Source organism: Notamacropus eugenii, chromosome 2 (assembly GCF_028372415.1).
Source record: "Notamacropus eugenii isolate mMacEug1 chromosome 2, mMacEug1.pri_v2, whole genome shotgun sequence".
Lineage (NCBI taxonomy): Eukaryota > Metazoa > Chordata > Mammalia > Diprotodontia > Macropodidae > Notamacropus > Notamacropus eugenii.
In genome coordinates this window covers 77,553,526-77,579,645 of record NC_092873.1, presented here as the reverse complement: position 1 = coordinate 77,579,645, position 26,120 = coordinate 77,553,526, and the positions used below count along the sequence as shown (strand labels likewise).

The following is a 26,120-nucleotide window of genomic DNA, read 5'->3' as shown; positions in this document are numbered from 1 at the left end:
CCCGCCAACTTTGCTTGGCTTTGGCCCACGTGCTCGACCTTGCCGGTTCCGCTAAGTGCGCAGGCGCGGCAGCCCCTCGGCCCACGTGTTCACTCCGTCGGGGTCGGAGGGCTGGATCACTACTTGGCCCTGAGGGGAGGGCGGGGAAGGGGAGGGTTCCGGACGTGGCCCCGGCCGCTTTACGCCCTGGGCCCGCGGGAAGAACGCGATTACGCTCCTGAGGGGAAGGTGGGAGGTCCCGAGGTGGATCTAGGCTGGGTCCTGGAGCAGGAGGAGGCCTTCTAGGCTCCGTAAGGGAACGGGGAGCGGCCCGGGAGTGAGCTGCGTGATCTGATGACGTTGAAGAGATGGAAAGGCATGAAGTTGTCTGTAGGGAAGCTAGAAAATAATAGTACCCACCTTCCCAGGGTTGTTGCTGGTGTGCTTGACAGATAGCATTCAGCAAAGCACTTTGCAAATATTAAAACCCTATAAATGCTAGTAATTACTACGAACTATTTTTAGGTAGGTAGTAAAGAGGCACTGAAAAATTTTAAGTTGAAGGATGATGTAATCTTATCTGTAAAATGATTATGCAGTGGGCTCAGTGAAAAATAAGAAATGAAACGTTGAAACAATCCCAGCAGTGGTCTTTTGTATCTATTGTCCCAGGACTAGACTAGCTAAATTTGGAAATTGACTTCTGGATGATACATTTTTAACTGTAGCAGATTCAGTAGGACCTAGAGCATTTGTGCCCTTTCTCAGGAGAGGGAGTGTAGCCACCATAGGATACATAACAGATTTAGGGTTGTAAGCACCTTTTAGGGATGGTTCAATCCAACCCTCTTATTTTACAGAGGAACGGATTGATGGGATTAAGTGTCTTGCGAGAAGATCACACAGGTAGAAAACTACAGAACTAGAATTCAAATTCTTGTCTTCTGCCTCCAAATCCAATGTTCTTATCACCACACTTCTATTTAATATCTTTTAGTACTAAAAAAGCAGTGGGGGATACAAACTATTACAAGGTATTCCTTTAAAAAATGTTTATTGATCTTTTGTTTAACCTCACTCTTATTGCCAAAAGTTACCCTTCCTTTTCTCTACTATCTCCTCCCTCTAGAACCAATTTTTGTAACAGAGGGAGGAAAATTAACCAACTTACCTAACTTTCATAGTGTATGAAGGCCCCTTCTCATGCTCTCTAAGAGCTTAGTTTCGTTGAGGAATTGAAAAACACATGAAAAGTTACTATAATGGAAAGAGCCCTGGTTTGGGGTTTAAATTTTGACCTTGCCACTTAACTACTAGTGAGGTTTGGGACAAATCATTTCATCATGATTAAAATGAAGGGGAGTGGATTAGATGCCCTCTCAAGTAAATCCCTTCTAGCTCAGAATCTATGATTCTTTAAAATAGTATATAATAAATGGTACAGGTATCTGATGCCATTTGAGTTCATAGAAGGAAGCTGCCACAATGACTAGGTTTGGGGTGATCGGCAGAAGGTGGTACTGAAACTGAAGCTTTGAAGAATGAAATAGGATTTGATAGTTGGGGAAAAGATTGCCTTTTAGGTGGAAGCAACGGTACAGAGGAGTTAGGATGACTGCTTGATTGGAGCAGAGTGCTCAAGGTGAGGAGTGGGAAATGACAGGCAGAGGAGATAGGGGAGTCAGTGAAGGTCTCTGAGCAAGGAGTAAAGGCAGTGTTTCTGTGGCAAGATGTTAAGGCCTCAGGCTTGAAAACATGGCAGCACTACCCATGGGAGCTCTGTTTCTCAAGTTAATTGTCTCTGACCTTTCTTCTTTCCCTCAAAGCATATTTAATAGCATTTGGATGTGAGTGGAAAGGGACTTTGCTCCTCAAACCTCAAATTTCTTAGCACTGTTCCCTGACCCCCTGCTGTAATATTAGCACCACTCATTCAACCTCTCTGCTCCTGAAACTTTTCCTTGAAGAACTTGAGGCCCAATTTTTAAAAGAAGTTATAATGGGGGGAAATCAGCTTTATACAATTTTTGCTTTGTTTCAGATTTTCAGAAATACCTGAGCAGATGTCCCAGGTGCTTCGCTTCTATGTCCATTCTTCCGGTCATGAGGGAGCAGCCTCCGGGCACACCCAGAGAAAACTCAAGGGGAAGCTGACTGGGCTACAGAGTATAGAGACAGAGCTATGTTATAATGTGAACTGGACAGGTAAAGGATCAGGATGCTTGCTTGGGTTGTTGGGGTGGGGAAGGGGGGAAACCTGGGTCAAGATGAAAGGATTATGGATTTAAAACTGGAAGTGATCTAGCCAACCCCTCTTATTTTACAGATGAGAAAACCAAACTAAAGAATGATTCAGGTCATACAGGTAGAAAGCTATAAAACTTAAGTCTTGAACCCAAGTACTCAGATGTTTGAAAAGAAATCATCCTATGGGTGTTAAAGATAGCAAGAATTTCTCTAATTCTGGAGAGATCCAATCATACCAATACACAATCCAGTTGAAAAACAGGTTCTAGGGCTTTTTTAAAAAAAATTATTTTTGCACATATTTATTATCTCCCTTCCTTATGGGCCCCTCCTATTGATCAGCAAGAGCTGCAAAAAAATTCATGTTTAAGACCCAAAGGTCAAGAATAACAATTAATGGGGGGAAAATGTAAAGGGAGGAGATTTCAAAGTACCAGATGTTAAATTATATTGTATGGCAGTAAATTTCAAAACTATCTGGTATTGGCTAGGAAATGGAAAAGTGAATGAATGGAACAGAGTAGACATACAGTACATAGTAGTAAATATGTTTGTATAGTAACCTTGTGTTTGACAGATGTAAAGATTTAAGCTATTGGCATAAGAATTCACTATTTGATAAAAATTTTTGGGAAAACTGGAAAGCAGTAGAACACAAATTGGGAATAGATCAATATCTTATACCATCTACCAAGATAAGATAAAATGCGTACATGACCTGGATATAAAGGGAGATATCAGAAGTAAATTAGAAAAACATGGAACATATTACCTGTCAGACTCATGGATAGGAAACAAATTTATGAAGAAACGAGATAGAGATCATGAGATGTAAAATAGATCATTTTGATTACATTAAATTAGAAAGGTTTTGCACAAATAAAACTAATGTAACAAGACTAGAAGGAAAACAGAAAATGGGGGAAAATGTTTATAGAGTTTCTCAAATAAAGGTCTCATGTCTCAACTATAGAGAACTTTTGTCAGATTTATAAGAATATGAACATTCCCCAATTGGGGAATTGACCCACTAGTCAAAGGACATGAACAGGTAGTTTTTGGATGAAGAAATCAAAGCTATATAGTCATGTGAAAAAATGCTCTTCATAGGGTCCTAAAGTGGGTGATACCTCCCCCTAGGAAGTGCTGGAATAATCCAAGGAGGGACAGTGGTAGCCTTAGGTACAATTGGGAGGTATTGAATAAAAATAAGGGAGCAGTAAAAGCATAAGGAGAGACGAAAAGAAAATTTTGAAAAACATAATGTGTTTCTTCTGTTGTACAACAAAGTTGTAGTGATTACATAATTTTCCAAATAAACACACAAAATGCAAGTTGATCAGTGGTCACATGTTCCCCCCCAGATCTTAACAAGCAAGTGTTGGCAGGTAGGCATGTCAGATTGTCAGGACGTGGCAAGAATATGTGTGTGTAATGGCTTCTTTACAACATGTTACCATAAAGTTACATGATGCAATATTGCATCATCAGAATTTCAATGCAAGGAAAAAATTTATAGTATTTACAATAAATTATTAAATTTAAGATGCATCATTTAAAAAAAATTTATATTTTTTTAAAATCATACAAATTTTAAAAAGACATACAAAGATTAAAAGAAAATAGATTTTCAGGGGGTGCTGAGTAATTTTTTTTAAAGGGGGTGGTAGGCGAAATAAGTTTGGGAACATCTGTTCTAAATCATTATTGATTAGAGAAATACAAATTAAAACAACTTTGAGATATTATCTCATACCTATCAGATTGGCTAAAATGATAGAAGGAGATGTTGGAGTGTATGTGGGAAAATTGAGACACTAATACACCATTTGCAGAACTATGAAATGATCCAGCTGTTTTGGAAAGCAATCTGGAATCATGCCCAAAGAGTTGTAAAACTGTGTTTACCCAGCAATACCCTGTTAAGTCTTTTCCAAGGAGATCAAGGAAAAGAGGAAAAAACCCTAAATGTTCTAAAATATTTATAGCAGCTCTTTTTGTGGTGGCAAAGAACTGGAAATTGAGGGGGTTCCCATCAGTTTGGGAATGGCTAAACAAATTGTGGCATATGATTATGATGGAATACAAATGATGAGCACGTTGATTTTAGAAAAACATAGAAAGACGCATGAAATAATGAAGAGTAAAATGAGCAGAAGCAAGAGAACATTGGATACAGTAACAGCAACATTGTTCAAAGAATAACTGTGAACAACTAAGTTATTCTGAGTATTATAAATACTCAAGTCAGCTACAAAAGGATCTATGAAGTAAGATCTACCTCCAGAGAAGTAACTGAGAAATAGAAGTATGCAAAGCAGCAGCAACAGCAACAAAAGAGAGCAAAAACTAGAACTTTCATAGCAAATAAGCGTAACTCAGCAAAACAAATTCCCACGTTGGCCATATTCAACAATGTATGTCTTATTTACTTTAAGCCCTTCACGTCTCTGGAAAGAGGTGACATTTTTCATCCTTGATCTTTGTCATTGCATCAATCAGTACTCGAATGTCTTTCACAGGTGTTTTTCCTTGCAACGTTGATACTGTATAAATTGTTGTGTTCACTTGACTTTGTATCAGTTCGCCAAGATCTTTTCCTTTGAAATTGCCCATTTTGTCATTTCTTAAGGCCCAGTAATACTCTTTTCCATTCATACCATGATTTCTTTAGCCTTTCCCAAATAGATGGGCACTCACTTAGCTTTAGTTTTGTTTTGTTTTGCTTTTTGCTACTGCTAAAAGAGTTGCTACACATGTTTTTATACGTAAAGGTCCTTTTCCTTTTTCTTTGATCTCTTCAGGGATATAGGCCTAGCAGCAGTATAGCTGGGTCAAAAGCTATGAGTGGTTGGTAACTTTTGGGGCATGGTTCCAAATTTCTTTCCAGAATGGCTTAGATCGATTATAGCTCCACCATCAGTGGAACCAGTGTGCCTGATTTCCCTTAGTTACTTCATCTGTCATTTTCCTCTTTTATTCTCTGATATTATCAGATTTTATTAATCTGATAGCTATAATCTTAAAATAGTAAAATAGTAGAATCTTAAAATGCTTTAATTTGCATTTTTCTAATTATTAGTGATTTAGAGCATTGTTTTATATTGTCTATAGCTTGGATTTCTTTCTTTGAAAACTGCTTGTTCATATCCATTAACCATTTATCTATTGGGGAATGGTTCTTAGTCTGATAGATTTGAATCATGTCCTGGATATGAAATCTTTATTAAAGAAATTTGATGCAAAGATTTTTTTCCCTTCTAATTTTGACTGTATTAGATTTGTTTGTGTAAAAACTTATTAATTTTATATAATCAGAATTGGCTATTTTCACCTGGGTGATCCTCTCTGTCATTTGTTTAATCATGAGCTCTTCATATCCACATCATACTTCTATCCATACATCTGAAAGGTAATTTATTACTTGCTCTTCCACTTTGCCTATGATGTAACTTTTTATATCTAAGTCAGAGATCTGTTTGGAGGTTATCTTGGTATATAGTGGGAGATGCTGGTCTCTACCTCATTTCTGCCACACTGCTTTTCAGTTTTCCTAGCAGTTTTTGTTAAAGAGTGAATTCTTATCCCCACTCTGTGACTTTGGAAGTTTAATTTTTTTTTCTATACAATTATACCTGCTTTCAAAAATGACATTTACTTTAAAAATCTTTTCCGTACAGAACATTTTCATGGGTTATTCACTGTGCGAGCTTCACACATCACAGTTGTTTCTAATAAACTGCTGGGATCGTTAAGCAACGTAAATTTGACTTATGATTATAAAACCACATTATCGTCCTTGTCACTCTGTCAGCTGTATTCAGTGGTTTCAGGAAAGCAACCAATAAAATATAGCTATGCAAACAAAAATATGCAAAGCATAGTACCAGTAGAATAGATAAAATTGGGACTGGACTTTCTCAGCCCAGTTATCCCAGTTTTCATTTACAGTATGAATAGAAAGTTGGAATAGGGATGACAGGGAGAATGTGTAGGTCCATATACATGCAGGATTGAGTAAACAGGCATTTGGCCCTTAGTAGTTGTCTCTCTTTGGGCTCTGTGGCTTATTCTCTTAAGATTAAGGTGCAGAGCTAGCCTACATTGTTTGAACAAGTTTCTTCATCCTGGAGTTTCCTGTGGCATTGAAATAACAAATCGAAATCCCTTTTATTAATTTTGAAGGGCTACCCTGAGGAGCTTTTAAAAATGTCTCCTGGTATTGTTACCTGGGAGGATGGGGGGGAATTTATGAACTTAACTAAATCCATATATTTATTACAAGTTAAACTAAAGCTTGGTTTTTTTATGTTGTAAGAAAGAATTAAACAAATGCAAAATTGGAAATTATGATGTTGCATGTATTGGAGAAGTGCCAGGGACTAAGTGTCAGGAGCCTGTCTCAGGCCCTACCTTCTTTACTTCTTCTACAGCTGAGTCCCTTCCAAACCCCCAGGAGACAAAGAAGCTGGAATGGCTGTTTGGATGTCCCTTGGAGTCGAATGATGTGGCAAGGCAGTCCTGGTTATTACCAGGCCCTAATGATTTACTGCTTGAGGTGGGGCCCAGGTGAGTTTAGCCCTTGTATAAATCATCTGTTCTGTCAATTATCCTGCCCTCTACCAGCTTACACCTTCCCTCTGCTTCTGCCACTTCTACCTTATGGGATATTTTTTTGGCTGTTTCTCTTTCTACCATTCCCCCCAGGAAATATGTTTAAACTTTCCTTATCCTACCACCAACCATCTCCTAAATTTTCAGGGAAGAAATTGAGGAAGGAAGACTGTAGCTCCTATGAGCTCCCAGGGATGTTGGCTTCCATTGACTCTAGACCAGAGATCATCAGTCTTTCTGAAATGATGGGCTGAGAGTAGTTATGGAATAATAGGTTAAATTCATGAAATATTTTTTAAATGCTTGCTATGTGCAAGGCACTGAAAACACAAAGACAAAAATGAAACAAATTTTCTTCAAAGGGGTGGCGTTGTATAGTTGGAATCTAACTTGTACCAACATTGAGAGTACCCACCTAGGTATCCTAATATTGGGGTCATCAGAAGATGTCTCCTGAAATTCATTCTAATAAGATTGAACATAGTAATAGCTGAAATTTATATTGGTGCTTTATCCTTGATAGCTGACTTGATTCTAACAAAAAATACCCTTATTTTAGAGATGAGGATATTGAGTCTTAGAGAAGTTTAGTGATTTTCCCAACTAGTATATGGTAACTGTAGGTCTCTGGGTTATAATCCAGATCTGACCAAAAGTCTAGTTCTCAGAAATAATCCATCATCAGATGTCATATAAATATGTTACATCTCAAACTGAATGTCTCCTAGGGGTACTCCTGAGGGGAGCATTGATTTGTCAACAAGATCAGGTGTTTACTATGTACCAGAAATTGTGCTTAAGTGCCAGGGATATAAAAACAAGAGTAAAATAGTCTTCTATCCTCAAGGAGCTTACATCCTCAAGGATCCTCAGGGAGACGTGTGTGTGTATATACCTGTATGTATTTGTGTGAGGTGGCACAGTGGATAGTGTGCCAGATCTGTAGTCAGGAAGACCTGAGTTCAGATGTAGCCTCAGACACTTACTAGCTGTGTGACCCTGAGTAAGTCACTTAACCCAGTTTGTCTTAGTTTCCTTATCTAGAGCTGGAGCAGGAAATGGCAAACCAGTATCTTTTGTCAAGAACACCCCAAATGAGGTCATGAAGAGTAAGACACAACTGAAAAACAACTGAACAACATATATATTTGTATGTGTGTGCATATAAAACATGAGTCTAAAGTAGTCAAGGTGATATGTCACTAAGCAGTGATTCAGTTGTATACCTGTCTGTTCAGTGTAATGTTATTAACAGAAGAGAAATGGTCTGTGTGGAATCTAGAATAGGAAAAGCCAAAGTAAGATATTATCAGTAGTCTTCTAATACTGGATATTCTAGTTTTAATGATGACAGAAGTTCCAGACAGAGGCATCATTTATTTATTTATTTATTTGTTTTGCATTTTGACTTAGTTTTCTTTTTTTTAATTTGTGATTTTTAAAAATTTAAAAAAAATTTTTTTTAATGTTCTACAATCACTACCATAAAACTTAGATTTTTACTCACCCACACCTACCCCTCTCCTCCCCCCTCCCTCCCCAAAATGGTATACAATTCCATATAGGATCTACATATACTTTCCTATTGAATACGTTTTCACTATAGTCATGCTATGTAGACGAATTAAAATAAATGGAAGAAATCATATAACAAATCAAAACATAATACACACACATACACACACACAAACATGATCTGCTACATTCTGCGAATGAATTCCATAGTTCTTTCTCTGAGTGTGGAAGGCATTTTGCCTTAGAAAACCATTGGGAATTTTTTTTAAGTTCTTGCGTTATTATGAAGTTCCAAGTCTACCAGAAAAACCTCTCGCACACTGTGGTCGTTGCTGTGCACAAAGTTCTCCTGGTTCTGCTCCTTTCACTCAGCATCAGATCATATAAGTTCTTCCAGGCCTCCCTGAAGTCTTCTTGTTCATCATTTCTTATGGTGCAGTAGTACTCTATTACATTCATATACCATAATTTATTCAGCCATTCCCCAATTGATGGGTATCCCCTTGACTTCCAGTTTTTGGCAACTACAAAGAGTGCTGCTATAAATATTTTTGTACATGTGGGACCCTTTCCCATTTTTATGATCTCTTGGGGATACAGTCCTAGAAACGATATTGCTGGGTCAAAGGGTATGCACATTTTTGTAGCCCTTTGGGCATAGTTCCAAATTGCTCTCCAGAATGGTTGGATCAGCTCACAGCTCCACCAACAATGAATTAGTGTTCCAACTCTCCCACATCCTCTCCAACATTTATCATTTTCTTGTTCTGTCATGTTTTCCAATCTTATAGGTGTGATGTAGTACCTCAGAGTTGTTTTGATTTGCATCTCTCTAATCAAAAGTGATTTAGAGCATCAGAGGCATTTTTTAGATCCCAGCATTGCTTGGTAAGATTAAGCTTGGTAAGATTGTTTGTAATATCCAGCTCACTTTGCTGCTGTGATTATTGGTTTACCAAATTGCCCTGTGATCTGTGATCTGTGATTTGGTGTTCGGAATGGCTGAAGTATCTACCTGGAGGGAATACTCTGCCATTTGAAAAGAATGAATTAGTATTCCAGTTTATGTATAATTTGCTTTTGAGTTTGATTAGTGTGGAATGGGTTTCCATCCTAGGATCATCTCTGGTGGGCTGACAAAATAAAGTATCTTGCCTGAGGTGATAAGATTCTACTATGAGAGATCCTGTCTGAGCTAACAGAATAGTTTCTGTCAGTGATTTTACCTGAAACAAAGGGGTGCAAACTGAGGTGTGTGTGTGTGTGTGTGTGTGTGTGTGTGTGTGTGTGTGTGTGTGTGTGTGTGTGTGTGTGTGCGGGGATGGACTGTGGGATTTAGAGATGAGTTAAGAAATTAATAATGAAATGAAGACTTGGCACATGGCTTCTGTAAAGTGGTCAATATATCTGAGCTCGTGAGAGCCTATGAAGATAAGTCTATTAGGAACATTCTAGTCAGGGATGTCTCTGGAACAATTCTGGATTAAAGATTTTGTTGTTCAGTTGTATCTAACTCTTTGTGACCCCATTTGGGGTTTTCTTGGTGAAGACACTGGAATGGATAGTAAAATACAGTTGTTCTGGAGAAGGGATGGGCAGTTAGGGGCGGGGAGCTGTGTGTAGGGGTGTTTTCTCTTTGTGTCATATTTCTGCCTCTCTTGATAACCTTGGCTATTTTGCCTATCCAGATCACTTTTGGAGATACTTTTGGTATATGGGTTTTAAGAAATAATCAGCCAATTTTAGACTCTGACTCCCAGGGCATCAAGGAAAGTGTGTAATTTGATACAAGGGAGGATGGAATTTGGTTTTGGGCAAATCAGATTATATTTGTGAAGGTACTAGATTCATCGTGGAAACCCAGAGATACTTGACATCAGTAGTGGTTCATTGTCTTTTCTCAACTTCTCCTAGGTTGAACTTTTCTAGCCCAGCCTCTTCCAACATTGTATCCGTGTGCTGGGCAGCTGGGCTGAGGGCTGTGGATCGAGTGGAGACAACTCGACGCTACCGGCTCACTGTAAGAAAATAGTGGCTTTGAATGAAGGATGATTGTCAGGGAAGTTGGGGGAGGAGAATTACGAGAATAAGATAAACAGAGTTATTGAAATAATTTGGTTTAGTAGAGAAAGAGCCTGGCATCCAGGGGTTGAGGTGAGAGGGTATAATTTCTACTATTATTATTATTATTATTATTGTTAATTTCTCTTCTGGACTATCTCTTGGTCTCTGGGTATGTCTCTTTCTCTTTTCTTCACATTGTTTTGTTTTATTTTTTAAATTAAATTTTTGGGGTTACATTTTAAGTTCTGAACTGTCACCCTCCCTCCCTCCCTGCTCTGCACTGGCACACACACATTTCTGTGTGTGTGTATGTAAAAACCATTTTATGCATACTTCGATTTATCAGTTCTTTCTCTGGAGGTGGATCTTGCTTCATAGATCCTTTGTGGTTGATTTGAGTATTTATAATACTCAGAATAACTTAGTTGTTCATAGTTATTCTTTGAACAAGATTGCTGTTACTATATCTAATGTTCTTTTGGTTCTCCTAATTTCACTATTCATTATTTCTTGCAGGTCTTTCCATATTTTTCTAAAATCAACCTGCTCATCGTTTCTTACCTCCCAGTAGTGTTCCATCATAAGCATATGCCACAACTTGTTTAGCCATTCCCCAATTGATGGGAACCCCCTTAGTTGCCACCACAAAAAAAGCTGCTATAAATATTTTACAACATACAGGTTCTTTTCTGTTCCCTGATCACCTTGGGAAACAGACCTAATAGTTACATTGCTGGGTCAAAGTTTTATAACTCTTTGGACATAATTCCAGATTGCTCTCCAAAATTGTTGGATCAGTTCATAGTTCCACCAACAGTGTATTAGTGTCCCAATTTTTCTACATCCCTTCCAACAGTTGTCATTTTACTTTACTGTCATTTTAGCCAATCTGATAGGTGAGAGATAATATCTCAAAGTTGTTTTAATTTGCATTTCTCGAATCAATAATGATTTAGAGCATTTTTTCATACGACTCTATATAGCTTTGATTTCTTCTTCCAAAAACTGCCTATTCATAGCCTTTGACCATTTATCAATTGGGGAATGTTCACATTCTTATATATTTAACAAACTGTATCTGAGAAACTTGTCTATAAAATCCCTCCCCCCCATTTTCTGCTTTCCTTCTAACGTTGCTGCATTTGTTTTATTTGTTCAAAATCTTTTTAATTCCATGTAATGAAAATTATCCCTTTTGTTTCTCACAATGTTCTCTATCTCTTGTTTTTTCGTAAATTCTTCTCTTATCCGTAAGTTTGATAGGTCATATGTTCCTTGTTCTTCTTACTCGTCTCATTGTCTATCCTGTTCTCTCCTTGGTTTTCCTTTCAGTTTACCTCTGCCCCCTCAGAAGAGGAGAAGGCTGTTGCTTTAGCTACTGTTCATGATCAGATGACAGAGCAATGCTTTCCCAAGCCTATCCAGAGCCTCTCTACAGGAAATCCCCCTGCCTCCTGTAATGGTTTCATTGACATTCTGGCTGAGGGAAGAACTGCTCTGGAGAAGGCCAATAAAGAGCTAGGTTTGTATCCTGGGTGGGGCCTGAGCATTGGGGAAACCTAGGGTTACCAGTGGGAAGCACAGAGAGAGGAGAAGAATGAGATGCCCGGGGAGGGTGCACAGGAAGGTTTAGGCTCCAGGGGTTAGCAACATGTGATCTGATCCTTAGGTTTGGCCATGGACTCCTGGGACCTGGACTTTTATACCCGTTGCTTTCAGGAGATGAAACGTAACCCCAGCGTAGTGGAGGCCTTTGACTTGGCTCAGTCTAATAGGTAAAATGAATTGAGACACTTGTAATTTTTAAGGGAAAGGTGGGGTTTGGTTTATCAGTGACTTGGGTTTCCTTTTTGAGCTTTTATGTCTAGTATCATTGCTCCATTTCTGAGTTTTTGATGTTACGGGACTGTGCTCTCAGAGAGAAGCCTTCCTATGGGCCTCAGTTTATACTAATAGTGGATCTGGGCTAATAAGCCAAACAAGAATGGTGCCTTCTGAGAAGGTATAAATGAGGAGTTCTCTTCTCTAGTGGAGGGATAACCTTATCAAAAAGATATTTTTCAGTATAAACATTGAAGAAGTATTAAATTGGAGATTGTAGGTGGTGGTGGTGGGGATGATATGTATAATCCAAAATGAAAAAAGAAACCATATTTAGTGTTTAACCCCTTTATTTGGTTTGGCTGATGGGGTGTATCAAATTTCACATTAGAAAATGAGATCTTATTAAAGACTTGAATTGAAAAGAGCCGGCAAGTTCAGATTCCTCATCGTATCACTCACCTCCTGACCTAATTCTTCCCTGTGTATCTGTCCTCCTCTAGCGAACATAGTCGACACTGGTTCTTCAAGGGTCGACTTTGGGTTGATGGGCAAGAACTGGAGCATTCTCTGTTTGATGCCATAATGAGCACCCAGGCAACCTCTAACCCCAACAATGTCATTAAATTTTGTGACAACAGCAGGTAAGGGCTAAGACTGGAGAAAACCAGGAGTTCCAGCTTCAGCCACTGTGAGAGCAGGGGGACCCAAGGCTTTGTTTGGGACAAGTGGATGTCTTTATCCCAGCACTCAAGTTAAGGGCTATACCTGATGCTTGCTATATTGTCAGTGCTATCCAGGGGAAAGAAATACAATTCCTGTGCCCTGAGGACCCTTCCAAGCCAGGCTGTTTTCAGGAGAAGACGGGGACAAGACATGTTATCTTCACAGCAGAGACTCACAATTTCCCCACTGGTGAGCTAGGAGTCAGGTTATGGGAAACCTTGGGGATGTGGGGTTCTAAATCCTTGAGAAAGAAGCAGGAGTTGAGGGGAGGATTATGGTTTGGGTGTATATTATTTCCTAAAGGGAGCAAAGCTATATAAGGAGAAGGGGAACTAGGAACTTAGATTCACAGTTTGCTGAAAGGCCTCTAAAAGGCTTGTCTATTTCTGTTCTTGTCCCTATATCTCCTTTTTGTCTCTTCCATGCTCTAGGTGTGGCTCCTTTCAGTGGTGCTACCACAGGAACTGGGGGCCGGATTCGAGATGTACAGTGTACGGGCCAAGGGGCCCATGTTGTGGCTGGGACTGCTGGCTATTGCTTTGGCAATCTGCACATTCCAGGTCTCTTCCAGATAAAAGTCCCTTATTGTATCTAATAGATCTTTTGTGGATGGGCTTTCAGTTGGTGGTGGTGCTTATTCTGTAAGAGGATAGTGTAGTTTGGTAATACAGGGTGTCCCAGAAGTCTTAGTGCAGTTCTAAATTATTAAAGCTGATATAAGATTAATATTTTATTATATGCTAATATTAAATTTTTAATAGCTTAAGCTTGCACTGAGATTTTGGGGAAAACCTGTATTATGCTGACAGCCTGTGGCTCAAATCTATATTCTCTTTAATATAAGAGAATTCTTAAAATGAGAAAATTGTGATTTGCAATTCTTCCAAATGTACATTCATAGCAAAGGTGGGGCCATTTCCACCCATCCTGATCTGTATCTTGCCACTGGATCCAGATGACTCCAGAGGAGAAAGTGAGGCCAGTGACTTTGCACAGCCCTCCCTCACTTAAATCCAATTCACTTGCAGGTCATGGCATCACCTCTCTGATGTCATGGTCCTCTTTGAGAATGAAGGACAAACAATCTCTTAGCAAGGTGCTGCTGGGAAGATTGGGGTGAGGCATATGGGGTCAGCACTGCAGTCAATATCCCTGTATCTTTCCTACTCTCGTCAATCAGCCAGGATGTACAGATCCAAGCGATCTGAGATGTAGCATGGATCTCGCTAATGCAGTTGATTCCCAGTGTCTCCATATGACAGGAAGCCTCTGCTTAAGTCTCACAGGTATCCTCCCTTCCCTGTAACTCCCCCAGGCTATAGTTTACCCTGGGAAGATCCAAACTTCGTGTATCCAAGGAACTTTGCCCATCCTCTTGAAGTTGCAATTGAAGCAAGCAATGGGGCCTCCGACTATGGGAACAAGTTTGGGGAACCAGTACTGGCAGGTAAGGCTGATGGACAGAGGTTTGCTCATCATCTAGGCCCCTCAGATAAGTATCGAGTGAAGTGAGGGAGCTGGATTCCTAGGTTTTGGAGGGGAAGAGCCAGGGACTAAGAGGACCGAATGCTTTATGTGTCATAGCTGGAATTTATATGACACACTGTATTTTCCATGCTTTTTTTTTGATCCTCACAGCCACCCCACAGCACAGGTGCTACATGAATTATTATCCCCATTTTACAGAAGAGCCTTATTAGAAAGGTTAAGTGACTGGTCCTTGGGCACAAAGCTAATAAGTAATTAGAGGAAGAAATGAAGCCCCAGTGTTACTTATTCAATGAACCAATGATGCTTCCATTGTACCATGATCCCTGTATATCCTTGAGAAGATTGAGGGCTCAGCATTGGGACTGCTGAAGGGTGTGGAAGCTGGGCAGTCTTCATTCTCTCCTGGATGTCTCTTCCATCCAGGCTTTGCCCGATCCCTGGGGCTCTGTCTCCCAAATGGGCAGCGGCGGGAATGGATCAAACCAATCATGTTTACTGGTGGTATTGGATCCATAAATGCTGAGCATGTGAACAAGGAAGCCCCTGAACAAGGTGAGGTCCTTCTCACATTATCTCTGCCCTTATAGAGTACAGGTCTTAGAGAAGAAAAGATTTCATCTCCCTAGTTAGCTTCCTGTCTCCTAACTGAAGTCGGGTCTTTTCAAAGCCTGAAAAGCAGGGGGAATTATCTTCTCTTACTCATTGCTGTTCTGTTCTTGTGATAAGGTACTACTTTCGTTACATGTTCTCTTCCTCCTCAGCATTGTGTAGTAGATAGAGAGCTAGCCTTGGAGCCAGAAAGAACTGTGTTCAAGTCTTTCCTCTAACACATAATGGCACTTAATCTCTCCATGACCATAAGTTGAAGAGAAAGGGCTGGTCTGCATTGGTTGAAGAAATTCCTTACTGGGAATTTCCTATGCTGATAAAATCATAGGTGTAGACATCCACCACCAAAAAAGAAAAAAATTAAAGTTTTAAAAAAACATTTTAATATTTTGTACCAATTACATGTAAAAACAATTTTTAGACTTTAGTTTTTTTGCAGTTTTGAGTTCCAAATTGTTTCCTGCCCTTTCCCCCTCATTGAGAAGGCAAGCAGTTTGATAAAGTTTGATGATTACATATTCAGTTATGTAAAACATGAAAAATTAGTTTTTAATAAATACTTATTACTTGCCTGGGCCCTTTCTAGTCTATTAGCTCCCTTTTCTTATGTTCTTGGGTTGGAGGATGGTTTTGACTTGAAGAACCTATCTTGACAGACCCTTGTTGTACCTTTCCGTTCTCTTAACTCCAGCTCATCTCACTTCCCTTCTTCACAGGCATGGAAGTTGTGAAAGTTGGGGGGCCAGTCTATAGGATTGGGCTTGGGGGTGGAGCTGCTTCATCCATCCAGGTGAGTAGAAGAAAGTGAAAGCTATGGGCTGGATGCGAAGGTACACAGGGAGTAAAGTCTTTGGCCCTGTCCCCAAATAGGTTCAAGGGGACAATGCTAGTGACCTGGATTTTGGGGCAGTGCAACGGGGTGATCCTGAGATGGAACAGAAGATGAACCGGGTAATCCGGGCCTGTGTGGAGGCGCCTGGAGGGAATCCCATCTGCAGCCTTCATGATCAAGGAGCTGGTGGCAATGGTGAGGAGCCATGGGTTGGAATGTGGAGCCCAGAGCCCTTTTTCCCAACACAACTCCCCTGGACAGGGTTAAGGGGAAATCTTTTAGGAGTAGCAGACTGTTTTTCTCCCACTGCCACACAACACAGTGACTTTCCTCCCTTCTGGATAAAAATTCTAATTCATTAAGGAGAATGAGAACTATGGTAGTAGGTGGGAAAGGTAAGGATTATGTAAATGAGCAGGGAAAAATTGAAATTAAGGGCTTCTCCTCCAGAGACTTCCTCCCACCCCCCAGACTAAGATTAGGTAAATAAAATTAGATCTGACATTGAGACCTCTCAGTCTGAGGATCTATGTACTGAGTGCCTCTCTCACCCCTGTCTCACCCATTCTCCTAGGGAATGTCCTGAAGGAACTGAGTGATCCAGCTGGAGCCAAGATCTACACCAGCTGTTTTCAGGTATGTCAGTCCACACCCTGTTCCATGTTGTGGTTTGAAAAAATTTGAAGTCCCATTACCATGCCACACACATGTCCCTACAGTTATTCCAGTTCCCTACCCCCAGGAATTGCAAGAAATCTGAGGGAGTCAGAGAAGAAACAACTCTTATCCACCTTTTGGACTTAGCTAAGTCCATTCTGCTTTAGTTCTCAAGGGCAATCTGGCCATCTTTTGTTTTCTCTTCTTCTGTTTCCTCCAATGTGGTTTTATAGTTGGGAGACACAACATTGAATGCCCTGGAAATCTGGGGAGCTGAGTACCAGGAGTCAAATGCCCTGCTGATCAGACCTTCTCATCGGGAGTTCTTGAACGAAGTCTGCTCTCGAGAACGATGTCCTGTCTGCTATGTTGGAACTATCACAGGAGATGGACGGGTGAGAAACCTAGACAACCAGAAACAGGGATGAACAGGAGAGGGGAAAATTGTTTGCAAGGAAAGATGGACCAGAATCTTATGATGGACAGGATGGCTCTACCTAGAACAAAGGCAGCTATGTGGCACAGTGGACAGTGTGCCAGAAAGAACTGAGTTCAAATCCAGCCTCAGACACATTAGCTGTGTGACCTTGGGCAAGTCACTTAACCCTGTTTGCTTCAGTTTGCTTCAGTTTCCTCGTCTGTAAAATAAGCTGGAGAAGGAAATAGCAAACTACACCAGTATCTGTCAAGAAAACCCCCAAAGGAGTCATGAATAGGGCACAATTGAAATGACTGAGCAACAACAGGACCTAAAAGAAGAGGCGTAGTGACTGTTGCAGCAGCAGGTGGAGAGAAGAGAGTGTTAGACCTGAGCTCAGGAAGACCTGAGTTGATATCCTGCATAAGACACTTAAACCAGCTGTGAGCCTTTGGGCAAGACACTTCACTTCTTAGCTTTAGTTTTCTGATCTGTAAAATAGGGATGATAGCAGTAGTACTTACCTCAAAGAATTGTTGTGGGGATCCAGTGAGATAACAAATGTATGGCTTTTAGCAGACTTTAAATTGCTCCATAAATGCTAAAAGTATTAGGTGGGAATGTGTTTGGGAAACAGGTGAAGTTTAGAGTTGCATATAAGTATGTGGGAAGCAAAGAGTAGGAGGAGAGAGTAGAGTGGTGATGGGGGTAAAATGTGGATTTAGTGGGTAGAAGCCTGTGATCCTTTGTGGAGTTTCTTTTATCTTCTCTCTTTGTCACCTCTGTCTAGATTGTGTTAGTAGAAGACCGAAAATGTCTTGTGGGCAAACAGGATCATGGAGATGAGCCCTCTGCTCTTCCCTGGACCCCTGTGGACTTGAAACTGGACTGGGTGTTGGGGAAGATGCCCAGAAAGGTGCTGAGATTGGAATAGCTGAGAGTGCTGCCTAGAAATCTCTGAGGCTTCTTCCATGCCTCCAGATCCCTGGCCTCCTAACCCTTTATAACCCCAGGCTCCCTCTCTCACCCCTATCTGAATCTCCCCTTGTGTTTTTGAATATCTGCCTGATTTCCTGACCTCAGGACCTCTACTACCCTGTATTTCTCTTCCAGGATTTCTTCCTTGAGAGAGTCCCCTGTGTCCTGCAGCCCCTGGTTTTGCCCCCTGGCTTAAGTGTCCTCCAGGCTCTCAATCGGGTCCTGAGGCTGCCTGCTGTGGCGAGCAAGCGCTACTTAACTAACAAGGTACTTCTTCCTCCATTTCAGGGCCTATCTCCAAAAAGCCCTCCTTACCAGAAAACTGTTAAGCTTTGCCCAATTCTTCAAGCTCAATCCCTTTTTCCAGCCCAGGGAGAAGGGACAAGATGGGGAAGGTTTGGATAGATGAAGAGCGGAGTCGTGGTGGGATTTTACCAGTCTCAAGTTCTTCTACCTCACCCTTAGGACTCACATGGCTATGCCTTGTCCTAGGCTTCAAGAATTGGGGGTTTGAATGAGGGTTGTACCAGTTGAGTTGGGGTCGTTTCTTCTTCCCTGCTCATTCCCTCTTGGAGCTGGGGACCTCTGTTCTTAGTTCTCTCTGCCTGCCCTCTTTGAAGACTATGTCTCATATTTTGTACTTCAGGATTATGTAATTCCTCTCTTTTCCCAACCCCTCATTAATCACTGCTATGTCTTCCTGAATGTCTCACTGTTTTGTTTTAATGCCCAAACACTCATCCCACAGGTGGACCGGTCAGTGAGTGGACTGGTGGCTCAACAGCAGTGTGTGGGGCCACTTCATACACCTCTAGCCGATGTCGCGGTGGTGGCCTTGAGTCATGGGGAACTGGTGGGGGCAGCCACAGCTCTAGGAGAACAGCCAATCAAGAGTCTGCTGGACCCCAAGGCTGCTGCTCGCCTGGCTGTGGCTGAGGCCCTCACCAATCTGGTGTTTGCACAGATCACTGATTTACGGGTAAGGTTCCAGCCCTGCCCCCAATCCCCAAATTCCCCTGACCATCCCAGTTGCATCTTCACCATAACCCCTATTTCCTTTCCTATTTCCTTCGCCTCTTTCCTCATCCCTCTGGCCTTTCACTTCTTTGGCATTTTAGCCCCCTATTTGGTGTTTCTCTACAAATACCAGTTTTCCAACTACCTTGGATCTTATGTTCACATAGTCACCACTCACACAGTTTCCTCTCTCCCAACTCACTTCTCTTCTCTCATCTCCCAGTTTTCTCTACCCCTCACATGTCATTCCCTGTCTCACATAGGATGTGAAATGCAGTGGAAATTGGATGTGGCCAGCTAAGCTCCCTGGGGACGGAGTGACTCTGGTGGATGCCTGTATGGCTATGGTAGCTGTCATGCGTGCTCTGGGGGTGGCAGTGGATGGTGGCAAAGACTCACTTAGCATGGCTGCTCGTGTTGGAAATGAAACCGTGAGGGCTCCTGGTGAGATGGGATGACTGTAATAGGATAATGGGGGGAAAGGTGAAGTGGGAAGAATTGGAAAGCCCAGGAAAGTAAATAAAACAGAGAAGGAGGCCGTGTAATGAATGGCAGGTAGAGGGAGGGATCAGTGTGAGAAGCTGAACTCATCCCGTTCATGTCTTCTTTTCTTATACTAGGATCCCTAGTAATTTCAGCCTATGCTGTTTGCCCTGACATCATGGCCACTGTGACCCCAGATCTCAAGAACCCTGGAGGGCAAGGTATCATCCCCTTTCCTGAAAGAGCAGAGGTCAGGCAGGTCACCCTTCCCCTTTCAACAGCCCTTGGGTTACACACCTGGAAAATGGGAGAGGTTGGTGTGTGCTGAGAGTTGTGGTCTTTGGGGAGTCCTCATACATGCAGGTAGTATAATTCTATATTAAGAGATATAGTGAGTTCAGAGCTGCATGGCTCAGTAGATAGAAAACTTGACTTTGGAGTCACAAAGACCTGAGTTTCAGTTCTACATGGCTGTGTGACCCTGGGCAGGTCATTTAACTTTCACTGTTCTAGGCAATTCTTTAAGACTGTAGGTTGCAGAGAAGATCTGACATGCCTTGGTAAAGGAAATATCCTCATTTTGCAATTTTCTATACAGATGAAATCCCAAGTCCAGCTTCCTATCCCTCTCCCTTTCTGGTTTTCTCTCACTCCCCTTCCCTTAAACTTGCTTAATTTTTCAGGACGTCTTCTATATGTGCCCCTGAGCCCTGGGCAGCACCGACTTGGGGGCACAGCCCTGGCTCAGTGCTTCTCCCAGCTTGGGACAGAGCCTCCCGATTTGGATGTTCCCGAGAATCTTGTTTGGGCCTTTAATGTTACTCAAGGGCTGCTGAAAGGTGAGTCACAGGGACCAAAAGAGCCAGCACAGAGGGCCTGGCCTGTAGTTTGATGAGGAAGAGAGGAGGGACACTTATCTCTCTAGGGTCTATCTGTTACTTCTTTCTCATTCTATCTCTCCTAGTCATTCTTTGCCTGACTTCTTCTCTGTGAAGATGAGGTGTGGAAAGAAATCAAAGGAGCTAATTCTGATGACCTCTTACTCTTTCTTCCTTAGACCACCTCCTAAGTTCTGGCCATGATGTCAGTGATGGAGGTCTCATTACTTGCATCCTGGAGATGGCATTTGCTGGGAATTGTGGGATAGAAGTGGATTTGCCCTTTCCTGGGGCTGATGGTGAGAGACTCAAGAGTCTAAAGTTTAAGCCCAACTCTCTTCTTCCCATTTCCTTTCTCCATCGCTTAGACTGATTTTTCTCATATTTCATGGAGTTTGAGCATCTAAATGCCTTTCTCCAGGCCATTCCTTTCCTCTAAATGCCATTCCTTTCTCCAGTATCCCATATTCAGCTTTAGTTCTACTGACCCCTTTGTTCCCATTTCCTGCTGTCCCTCTTGACCCTTTGCTGCAGTGTGTTCCTGCTTCTCTTTTCAGTGCTGCCAGTGCTGTTTGCAGAGGAACTGGGTCTGGTACTCGAGGTGCGAGAGCTGGATGAGGCCCAGGTGCAAAAACGATATCAGGATGCTGGCCTCCTGTGTCTTTCCATTGGCCGCACAGCTGGGAATGGCCCCCATGCCAAAGTAAGAAGTTGAGAAGGAGCTGGGCAAGCTAGAGTTCTCAGGACTTCTAGCTGGGATGGCCTTTACCATTCCTATTTCTACCTAGGTTCAGGTGGCAGTGAATGGAACTGTTGTTTTGGAGGAGACAGTAGGGCAGTTACGCACAATATGGGAGGAGACAAGTTTCCAGTTGGAGCGGTTGCAGGCTGATCCAAGCTGTGTGAATGAGGAGGAAGCTGGGTTGAGACAGCGGAAAGGACCTTGCTACAGCTTACCACCTTTTCCTATTGAAAACTCTGTGCCCCATGAACCTGGTGAGATTAGAACCCGAATGCCTAGCTTCTGGGGGATAGCAGGGAGAACCAGAGAGAGATCTAGGGTATAAGAGCTACATGCTTGGCCTGTTAAGTTCAAGTAGTGGGAGGGAGAAGCGGAAGGAAGTAGGGCAGGTGGATGACCAGATTACTTAATCAGTCTTTGAGATTGTTTTTGCCTCTTCACCCAGGAGGCCCTGCCCCTCGAGTTGCTGTACTTCGTGAGGAAGGAAGCAATGGAGATCGAGAGATGGTAGATGCTTTCCACATGGCAGGGTTTGAGGTAAGCAGTGAAACAAAAGACTTTACCCTGACGAAAGGAGAGAGCTGGAAACTAGAGGTACCAGTCCTAGGAATCCAATATCTAATGACTCCTACCCTCCTGTCTTCAGGTTTGGGATGTGACAATGCAGGATCTTTGCTCTGGGGCCATCGGATTGGACACCTTTCAAGGTGTGGCCTTTGTTGGTGGCTTCAGCTATGCAGATGTCCTCGGTTCTGCCAAAGGTCAGTTTTTATTCCAACTTCCTTCTTCCAGATTCCTCCCCTATCCCCAGGTGAAGTACCTTTAGTGTAAAAGGGCCTTTTTTTCTTGCCCTTACCTGTTCTCAAAGGATCCAGTCTCCTCTGGAATCAGATTTCGCCTTTAACCTTACTGCATTTCCGCTGGGTGAAGGGGAAGACAGTATAGTAATTGGACAGATAAACTCATTTCTTTGCTTCTACCTGCCCTCAGTAACTGGTGGTAGCCTCAGGATAGGAGTATCTTAATGTGTACTGGAAATAAAAATCAATCCTAAATCATCTCCAACCCCCTAAAGATTCCTGTCTCTCTTCTGCCCCTGTTTCATAAACATTCCCCTTGTCATTCTGTTGATCTTCCATGTTTCTTTTTTTTTTTTTTTTACATGAATTAAAAATTTTTTTTTAATAATATGTAATTGGTTACATATAAAGACAATTTTTAACATTCACTTTTTTAAATTTAAAGTTCCAAATTTTCTCCTTCCTTCACTCCCCCTCCTCCCTAAGATGGTAAGCAATTTGATACAAGTTATACATGTCAAATGATTTAAAACATATTACCATATTAGTCCTGTTGTGAAAGACACAGGCACAAATTAAAAAAAAATTCTAAAAGAAAAAGTGGAAAATAATATGCTGTGATCTGCATTCATATTCCATCAGTTCTTTCTCTGGAGGTGGGATGACATTTTTCATCATGAGTCCTTTGGAATTATCTTGGATCTCTGTATTCCTGGGAATAGCTAAGTCATTCACTGTTGGTCGTTGTACAGTATTGCTGTTACTGTGTACAGTGTTCTGGTTCTGCTCACTGCACTTTGCATCAGTTTTTGTAAATTTCAGGTTTTTCTGAGATCAGCCTGATCATCATTTCTTATAGCACAGTAATATTCCATTACAGTCATATACCACTACTTGTTGAGCCATTCCCCAATTGATGGGCATCGCCTCAATTTCTAATTCTTTACCACTACAAAAAAGAGCTGCTATATGTGTTTTGGGCATAGTTGCTCTCCATAATGGTTGGATCAGTTCATAACTCTACCACAGTGCATTAGTATGCCTGCTTTTCCACATTTCTCCAACATTTGCCAATTCTCTTTTCTGTCACAATAGCCAATCTGACAGGTATGAGGTGGTACCTCAGAGTTGCTTTTAATTTTTTTTTTTATTATTTTTTTAAATTTATTTTCAGTGTTCTAAGTCACTTCCATATAACTTAGATTTTTTCTCCCTCCTTTCCCCCTTCCTCCCTCCCTGAGATGGCGTACAATTTTATATAGGTTCTACACATACATTTCTATTAAATACATTTTGACCTTAGTCATGTTGCATAGAAGAATTAAAATGAATGGAAGAAATCATAAAACAGACCAAAACGTAATACAAAAGAAAATGATCTGCTATGTTCTGTGATTGAATTCCATAGTTCTTTCTCTGGATGTGGAAGGCATTTTGCCTTAAGAGACCATTGGGAATTTTTTAAGTCCTTGCATTGCAATGAAGTTCTAAGTCTACCAGAAAAAATCCTCCCACACTGTGGTTGTTGCTATGTACAAAGTTCTCCTGGTTCTGCTCCTTTCACTCAGCATCAGTTCATATAAGTCCTTCCAGGCCTCTCTGAAGTCTTCTTGTTCACCATTTCTTAGAGCACAATAGTATTCCATTACATTCATATACCACAATTTATTCAGCCATTTCCCAATTGATGGGCATCCCCATGATTTCCAGTTTTTGACTACCACAAAGAGTGTTGCTGTAAATATTTTTGTATATTTGGGACCCTTTCCCATTTTTATGATCTCTTGGGGATACAGTCCTAGAAGTGGTATTGTTGGGTCAAAGGGTATGCACATTTTTGTAGCCCTTTGGGCATAGTTCCAAATTGCTCCCCACATTGGTTGGATCAGCTCACAGCTCCACCAACATGAATTAGTGTTCCAATTTCCCTGCATCTTCTCCAACATTTATCATCTTCCTGTTTTGTCATGTTACCCAATCTGGTAGTTGTCTCAGAGTTGTTTTGATTTGCATCTTTCTAATCAATAGTGATTTAGAGCATTTTTCATGTGACTATAGATATTTTTAATTTCTTCCTCTGAAAACTGCCTGTTCATATCCTTTGACCATTTATCAATTGGGGAATGACTTATAAATCCTTACAAATTATTATGAATTTGAATCAGTTTTCCATATATTTGAGAGAGGAGGCTTTTATCCAATATACTTGATGTAAAAATTGCTTCCCAGTTTTCTGTTTTCCTTCTAATCTTGGTTACATTTATTTTGTTTGTGCAAAAACTTTCTTTAAAAATAGGTTATTACCATGAGCTTGACAAACAACAAGCATGAATATTTCCTCATGCAAACCTTCCATCTCCTTTCCCTCTCCATCCACAGGCTGGGCAGCAGCTGTGACATTCAATGTCAATGCAAGTACAGAGTTACAACGCTTTCGTAGGCGAACTGATACCTTTAGCCTGGGTGTCTGTAATGGCTGCCAACTGTTAGCTCTCCTTGGCTGGGTTGGGATAGACCCTAATGAAAATGAAAAGGACCCTACCCCTAACACTTCCCCGACCCAGCCTGGCCTTCTCCTTCGGTCTAATCTTTCTGGTCGCTTTGAGTCAAGATGGGCTACGGTGCGCGTGGGGCCTGGGCCAGCCCTGATGCTTCGAGGAATGGAGGGTGGAGTGCTGCCAATATGGAGTGCTCATGGAGAAGGTAAAAGTTACTAGAAATGAGTGGTACATAGGGTGGGTTATAAGAGGCTATGATGAATATGGGGAGAATGAAGATATTAGGACAGGTGAGATCCCAGGAAGTAAGGATTAGTATTGGTAGAAAGCAGAGTATCAGCAAAGACAAAAGGAGAGGCACAGGATATGAATGGGAGAGGCAGAAGAGGGAAAGAAGTTGAAGTGTTGGTAGAAAAATGAGAACCATGATAGAGAAGGACTTATTAGCATTAAGAATGAGAGGCAGAAGATGGAACATGGACTGGGAAAAAATAATAAAGTGAGGTCTGCACCAAAATCATTGGAGCTAGGAGGGTCAAAGGCTGAGCATGGAGAAGCCTCAAAGGTGGGGCAGGGAAAGATTGGACTCCCAGAACAAGTTTTTCAGAACCTGGATGCATGCAGCTTCCAAGATAGAGAAGTTGATTTTAGTGGGAGAGAATAGTGGATAATAGAGCTTTGTATTGACACTTGCCTCCTGATTTCCATAGGTTATATGGCTTTCTCATCCCCTGGACTCCAGGCTCAGCTGGAAGCAAAGGGTTTGATCCCGCTTCATTGGGTGGATGATGATGGGAACCCAACTGATCACTACCCTTTGAATCCTAATGGCTCTCCAGGTGGTGTGGCTGGTGTCTGCTCCCAGGATGGCCGCCATCTGGCACTTATGCCCCACCCTGAGAGAACTGTGCGGCCCTGGCAATGGGCGTGGCAACCCCCTCCATTTGACAGTCTGTCTACATCACCCTGGCTTCAGCTTTTCACTAATGCCCGACGCTGGTGCCAAGAAGGTTGTTGAAGACCCAAAAAAGTGTGCTTCAGTCTGCATTCAGCTTCATCAGTTCTTTCTCTGGAGGTTGATAGCATTTTTCATAAGTCCTTTGGAATTTTCATGGATCTTGTTCCTGAAGCTAGCTAAGTCATTCACAGTTGATCATTGTATGATATTTCTGTTACTGTGTACAATCTTCTCCTGGTTCTGCTCATTTCATTTTGCATCAGTTCATATACGTCTTCCCATGTTTTTCTGAAACCATCCCCTTTGTCACAATGCATTCAACCATTCCACAACTGATGGGCATCCTCTCAGTTGCCTATTTTTTGCCACCATATAAAGAGCTGCTATAAATATTTGTGTATAAATAGATCCTTTTCCTCTTTCTTTGATCACTTTAGGATACATAGTAATTGCATGGCTGAGTTAAAGGCTATGCAGTTTTATAGCCTGTTAGGCATAGTTCCAAATTGTTCTCCAGAGTGGTTAGATCAGTTCACAACACCAACAGTACATTAGTGTCCCAATTTTTCCACCTTCCCTCCAATATTTATCATTTTCCTTTTCTGCCATATTAGTCAACCTGTTAAATCTCTTCTGATAATATGTGTTACATAGATATTAACCCTAAGAAAGATAGAAACCTACACTTTCCTAGTCAGAATACATAACTACTTCTCTATGGTCCTACTCTAATTCCCATCCCAAAGTCCAAGGTTGTCTCGTGTGTGTGTGGTTATATTTACACATGTATAAA

The 26,120-nt window shown here is 41.4% G+C and overlaps 1 protein-coding gene across 2 annotated transcripts in view; it reads left to right on the top strand.

Annotated features, from left to right (window-relative positions):
• PFAS (phosphoribosylformylglycinamidine synthase) overlaps positions 1-25,733 on the top strand; it is a 35,244-nt gene extending 9,511 nt beyond the window's left edge. For both annotated transcript variants that reach the window (XM_072641102.1, XM_072641101.1), the window contains exons 2-28: positions 2,021-2,184; positions 6,660-6,795; positions 10,270-10,375; positions 11,752-11,941; positions 12,089-12,194; positions 12,744-12,884; positions 13,031-13,155; positions 13,398-13,526; positions 14,282-14,413; positions 14,881-15,009; positions 15,783-15,856; positions 15,937-16,093; positions 16,473-16,534; positions 16,789-16,950; positions 17,764-17,889; positions 18,087-18,218; positions 18,700-18,930; positions 19,232-19,412; positions 19,589-19,672; positions 20,135-20,290; positions 20,509-20,628; positions 20,887-21,032; positions 21,118-21,325; positions 21,517-21,608; positions 21,718-21,832; positions 24,251-24,574; positions 25,080-25,733. In XM_072641102.1, coding sequence (XP_072497203.1) covers positions 2,043-2,184; positions 6,660-6,795; positions 10,270-10,375; positions 11,752-11,941; positions 12,089-12,194; positions 12,744-12,884; positions 13,031-13,155; positions 13,398-13,526; positions 14,282-14,413; positions 14,881-15,009; positions 15,783-15,856; positions 15,937-16,093; positions 16,473-16,534; positions 16,789-16,950; positions 17,764-17,889; positions 18,087-18,218; positions 18,700-18,930; positions 19,232-19,412; positions 19,589-19,672; positions 20,135-20,290; positions 20,509-20,628; positions 20,887-21,032; positions 21,118-21,325; positions 21,517-21,608; positions 21,718-21,832; positions 24,251-24,574; positions 25,080-25,387 — 4,014 coding nt within the window. In that variant the 5' untranslated portion in view covers positions 2,021-2,042 and the 3' untranslated portion in view covers positions 25,388-25,733. The remainder of the gene's footprint in view (positions 1-2,020; positions 2,185-6,659; positions 6,796-10,269; positions 10,376-11,751; positions 11,942-12,088; positions 12,195-12,743; positions 12,885-13,030; positions 13,156-13,397; positions 13,527-14,281; positions 14,414-14,880; positions 15,010-15,782; positions 15,857-15,936; positions 16,094-16,472; positions 16,535-16,788; positions 16,951-17,763; positions 17,890-18,086; positions 18,219-18,699; positions 18,931-19,231; positions 19,413-19,588; positions 19,673-20,134; positions 20,291-20,508; positions 20,629-20,886; positions 21,033-21,117; positions 21,326-21,516; positions 21,609-21,717; positions 21,833-24,250; positions 24,575-25,079) is intronic.
• The last annotated feature ends 387 nt before the right edge of the window (positions 25,734-26,120 follow it).